General features: G+C 31.1%; 1 protein-coding gene across 1 annotated transcript in view; it reads left to right on the top strand.

Moving 5' to 3' along the window:
• The window catches only part of Ufm1 (Ubiquitin-fold modifier 1), a 12,195-nt gene extending 9,332 nt beyond the window's left edge, over positions 1-2,863 (top strand). Inside the window, exons 3-4 of the mRNA XM_014425063.3 lie at positions 2,336-2,466; positions 2,576-2,863. Coding sequence (XP_014280549.1) covers positions 2,336-2,466; positions 2,576-2,646 — 202 coding nt within the window. The 3' untranslated portion in view covers positions 2,647-2,863. The remainder of the gene's footprint in view (positions 1-2,335; positions 2,467-2,575) is intronic.
• Positions 2,864-5,375: the final 2,512 nt, after the last annotated feature.

The raw sequence follows: 5,375 nt of genomic DNA, 5'->3' as shown, positions 1-5,375 counted from the left end.
AACAACATAAATAAACAAAACCATATTTATTTATTTTATGCCGACGTTTCGACCTGAGTTTCAGGTCTTCATCAGGGGTTATGGCGTAGAAGGTAGGCCTGCAACTGCCCCCCACGACATATTTTTTGAAAAAGTATGTCGTGGGGGGGAGGGGGTCACGATATTGCAGCAATGGTTAAATTAAACATCAAAGTAATGACCATATTTTTCTTACTCAAGACGACCTGAGCCAAAACCCTCCGTCTCGGGTTCCGACTCAAATTTCGAGCATACTTTGAGAGGAATACTTGAAGGATTATTCATGTTCTCAGTTTATCAGAAGATTGATCGATCGATTAGAGTATGTTTAAACCAAACCTTTGATGTTTTGATCAAAACTTAATTGCAGTTTGTTTATTGCTAAGACGTTTGTGTGCTTATTTCAATTTCAGCTCCGGCCACCCCAATTAATGGAACATTTTTATCGTAACGATCAACCGCTTAGTGCCTACTCATAAGGGACGTGTTCGCGTTTTACCGTACTGCAAAGTGTATGCGGAACTTGAAAAATTCATATCTTATTTAGAAAATAGTCAAATTTAAAATGTGGAACTATATCTCTATAAATTAAATAATAATAAAGATTTATTTATTTTTTTTTTAAGACAATCCACAACGAAGGTGATGTTTGCCTAGTTATCTACAGGTGACCAACTTATTCTAACCATGGTGGGGGACAGCCATTTAATGAAAAAAGTCGACACCCTCAGGCCGGATTCGAACTGGCGCCGCCTGCAGATCTCGGAACGGTAGACTTAGGCCTAACCATCTGAACTACGAACGGCCCTAATAAAGGTTTAGCGAACCCAAATCTACTAAATCACTTTTAAAGCAATCCTTCCATCTACGTTTCGGTCTACCACTTCAACATTTACCCAGCGGCTCAGTGTTTATTAACATTTTAGGGATCCACCCGTTACTAACTTATAGGCCGCAATGCTATAAACTGAATTGTATTTACCGCCTGCAGTTTCCTCAATTCAGCGTTGCCTTCTTAATTATCCCGTTAATTCATCCTTTTCCGGATCGTATATTTTGCGTAATACTTTATTTTTAAAAACCATAAGGCGCTGTTCTTCCCTTAGTGTAAGAGTTTCCACCGTATCCATAAAAAACGGTGGGAATGATAATAGTTTTGTAAATTCTAAGTTTTTGAATAGAAGGAGCGAGCTAAGCAATTTCGAAATTAAAATATAGCTAGCATTTTATTTCCTCATCAACACTTTAAAACTTTAATTCGTTTTTTCTAGTTACCGTAGAACCTAAATACCTAAACCTATCTACCTGTTAAAGTGTCTACATTGACATAACCGAAATCACTCTCGGTTCTTCTGCTAACCACGCATTTTGTTTTATCCGTATTTATTTCGAGACCTAGTTCCTTACTGGAGTTTATCAACGTAGTTGTATTTAATTTTATAGTTTCCTTGTCCTCACCCAATAATACCAAATCATCAACATACCCAAGCACCGGTAATTTAAACCCTTTTCGGTATGAATCACGAAAAGCACGAATGGATTTTTATTGTTGATGAACCAAATTCATGGAAATAACATTTACTAAATTTTATACTCTGTTCATATTGGGGGATTTTATGAAAGGTTTTTTGAGATAATTTCATAAATGAGATAATCCCTAATTATCAACGTAGCCGCATCTAACAAAAGCCGGTCAAAGAGTGCTTGGTAAAATTCCATCTTTTCAGCTTCTCATTTTTTTTTAACCATAGTGGGAGTGTCAAGGTTTCATTCTGTGAGACCCCTTCATAGTACAAGAGCCCTAGAGTAGAAAAAAGGCAGTTATTTCACCCCAATTTTTGATTACTTAATTGAAAGGTAGGTATAATTACTAGTCAAAATTGATGAGTCTGCCAAGTATAGGTAGAGGGAATAAAAAATGGCGGCTGTTTCAAAACATTAAAAATAATTAATTTTTTATTCGGAGCTCTATATCTTTACTACTACCAACTCCTCTGGACTAACCATTATGAAGCCTTAGGTTTTTTTCCCCTTCAAAAATTACATTTTAGTTTAGAAGAGCAATAGGTCTTTAGAAATATGGGAAAAGCTATAGAACCACTATTATACTGACTGTTTTTCAGTATGGGATCATTGAAGATGTAGATCATGTCAAATCTCGAGTATTTTTTGATCTTATCTTATCTCTTATCTACCACTGCCTTTAGCTGCCGTGGATGTAAATTGTCTTTTTCAGAGTAAAAAGTGATGCCTAAAATCAGAGAAATATTGTTTTTGTAGACAAAAAAATTAACAAATTTTTTTCCCCTTTTTTTAGGCTCAGTGTTCCCGAGAATACACCTTTCACAGCTGTAGTTAAATTTGCAGCTGAGGAGTTCAGGGTACCAGCAGCAACTTCAGCCATCATAACCAATGAAGGCATTGGTATTAACCCTTCTCAGAATGCTGGTAGGTTTTAAAATTCTTTGTTATGTATATAAAGTATTTCAGATTTTTTTCATTGGCTTTAAATAATATCTAATATATATTTCTCTAATATATATGTATATTTTTTCAGGATCTGTCTTCCTTAAACATGGCTCTGAATTGAGGTTGATTCCAAGGGATAAAGTCGGCTCTCATTGTTGATATTAAATTTTTTATACTTTGTTTTTGGCTTAAAGTGTTTACGAAATAAATGTTATACCTAAATCTTTGGTATTTTTTTGAATAAATAATAATTTTTGAAATTACTCAAATTAGATTAGAGCTTTTTTACTTACTTTTTCTTTTGAATCTTTGTTTTTATTAAATGTACCTTTAAAAGTTTATGTATTTTACTCATTAATAAATTCTGTGATTTTTTTTTTTTTTTTTACAATGCACTAGTAAATTCATACTTTTGAGTCATGTCCTGTGGTGTCTTAATTGTATACTGTTCATTGTGTTGTTATGGAAACTGATGATATTTTAGGATTTTATTTATTATTTTCTATTAACAGACTTTGAATGTTTGACAAAGTTTATTTTGAGAAACAAATCAAAAAATTTGGTTATAATTTTTAATTGTAACGCCAATCATGTTTTGATAAGTACAGTCAATTCTCATTAATCTAAATTTCAAGTAACTAACAAAATACTTCAATTTGTAGTGATTTTTACTTATTTTCCTAGAGATTTATAGAGACTACATTTTGGTTTATAGAAGTTAACAAAAATTTATATTTTAAATTAAAAACTGCTGTAGATAGATAGAACTGTTTATTATTATTCTTTTTAAATTTACATATATAGTAATATTTTTTGAAGAACGAATTTTCAGTAGTGAACTTCTGTTTGATTGTCAAGGTGTTCTTTTAAACATAAAAAAATAAACATATATGTACAAACTTTTTAAATTACAACTTTAAAATATAAAAAAAAGTCTTATGTAAATTTCTTTTCTTTGTAGCAGTTTATTATAAATTAAATTATTTTACCAACTCATTTCTATTTTAAATAAAAATATAAATTTTTATAATCTGACCCGTTCAGAATTTTTAGAGTTTCCTACAAATTTAATTGTCGTTTTCCTAAAAATGACACCCTAAATTGCTTCAATATTGGACAAACTTAAAGGTATCTTCTGGTGTATTCATGTTACTTAAGGAGCAGTTTCCCTGTTTATCCTGCCACGATTGATAATTTAGATTCAGGAGCTCACCTCTTGCTTTCAGAATTAGCCGAATAAATTAGGTATTATACTGTTTCTGATGAAAATATTCAACAGTTGTAAGTTAATAAAACAGTTTTAATATAATTTGTTGCAATCTGCCATATATCTTGTTGAAACTGAACAGGCGAAGGAAATGGTTGGTGAAACAATAGACCTAAATAATTCTTTGAAAAAGTCACAACCTCAAGAAAAAAAATAAATTAAAATCTTAATGTATTTTACAGTAAAAATATTGGCTTGATTCCTGTTATATTCAAATGTTTAATAATTATTTACCTATACATTGGCTAGTATATTTATTTATATTATGATTTAGGAATTTTCCTTATTCTCAGCTTTCACTGGAAGTAATACCTACCTAGATCTAGGTCAAGAACAAGGCTAAAACAGTTTAATCTTTAATATTGAAGGTTTTTTAGTTCTTGGGTTTTTTTCTAAACAATCCAATATCTTTTTCAGGGTGAAAAATCCAAATTTAAGTCTTGCCGCCTCACCAGCCATTGGTTTCTTGATAGAAATAAAAAAAAAAATCATAACTTTTTCAAGTTAGTTGAATGTATTATTCTTCCAAAATTAATCTATACATAAAAATAAAGAAGTGTAAGAATCTAGTAATTTTGTTCTATTGGAGAGTCAAGATTTAAGAGAAGAAATAAATGTCTTGTGTCCAAAGTACACCATCAAAACATCCAATACATGATCTGGAGACCATGTTCGATATTTTTAATGTGGACAATGTTCTATTATTAGGAAACAAAAAACATTGCTACTAGTCATAAACAATAGATTACTACTTGGAATGAAAAATTTAATTTAAGGAAAAACCACCTATCGTAGTCAAGAGCTGATTAAAATGAAGACCCATTAATCTGTCATGAATGAATTCCAATAAAGATAGGAAATAAATGGAACAGTGTTTTATATCACTGAGATTATAAGTAATAGCAAAATTGTATTGAAGATGAAATCTTACCTATGGGAAAAAATTGTAGTTAATTGATATCTTAAAGCCCAGGTTCTACGATAACGGTGGTAGCAACAATGATGTAGGCACTACCATCATGGAAATTATGACATTTATTGTTTGATAGTACAATTATACTTTCAGGATTTACTTGATGGCTGATAGTAGTATCAGCTATCTGCATATACATGCCTACTATCTTGGCTATAATTACTAACTAATAACTAATTAATAACTATCAAGGCTTATAACCTCATAACATTAACCTTATGTACAACTTGTAAACTACTATGTTTTCTATTTATTATTTATCCATAGTAATAGTTGTTTGTTTAATTTAATCTTCAGTTTTTATCATCCATTCATCTTATTGAACCTTTAGCAAGGTTAGGTTCCCTATCTGGGTGTAAATACCCACTATATTTTTACACTTTTGTATTTGCCAATGATATCCATTAATAATATTTGTCTCATATTTTGAGTTCTCAATTCCTTTTGGTTTTATATTGATTAAAACATTTCTATTAATAAAAACATAGTTAAACTGGAAATACACCTCAAAATATCGACTCAGACCCTCTGGATGAAGAAGAGTAGAGGAAGTAGTAAAGGCCCTCACAAACAATAAGGCCTCAGGTGAAGATGGGGTCCTCGTAGAAATGTGGAAAATGGTGAGTGAAGAATTTGTAAGTGTATATA

Source organism: Halyomorpha halys, unplaced genomic scaffold, assembly GCF_000696795.3.
Source record: "Halyomorpha halys isolate HHAL.00 unplaced genomic scaffold, Hhal_1.1 Scaffold493.1, whole genome shotgun sequence".
NCBI lineage: Eukaryota > Metazoa > Arthropoda > Insecta > Hemiptera > Pentatomidae > Halyomorpha > Halyomorpha halys.
The sequence above is the reverse complement of the archived record's forward strand: the minus strand, read 5'-3'. Positions and strand labels throughout refer to the sequence as shown.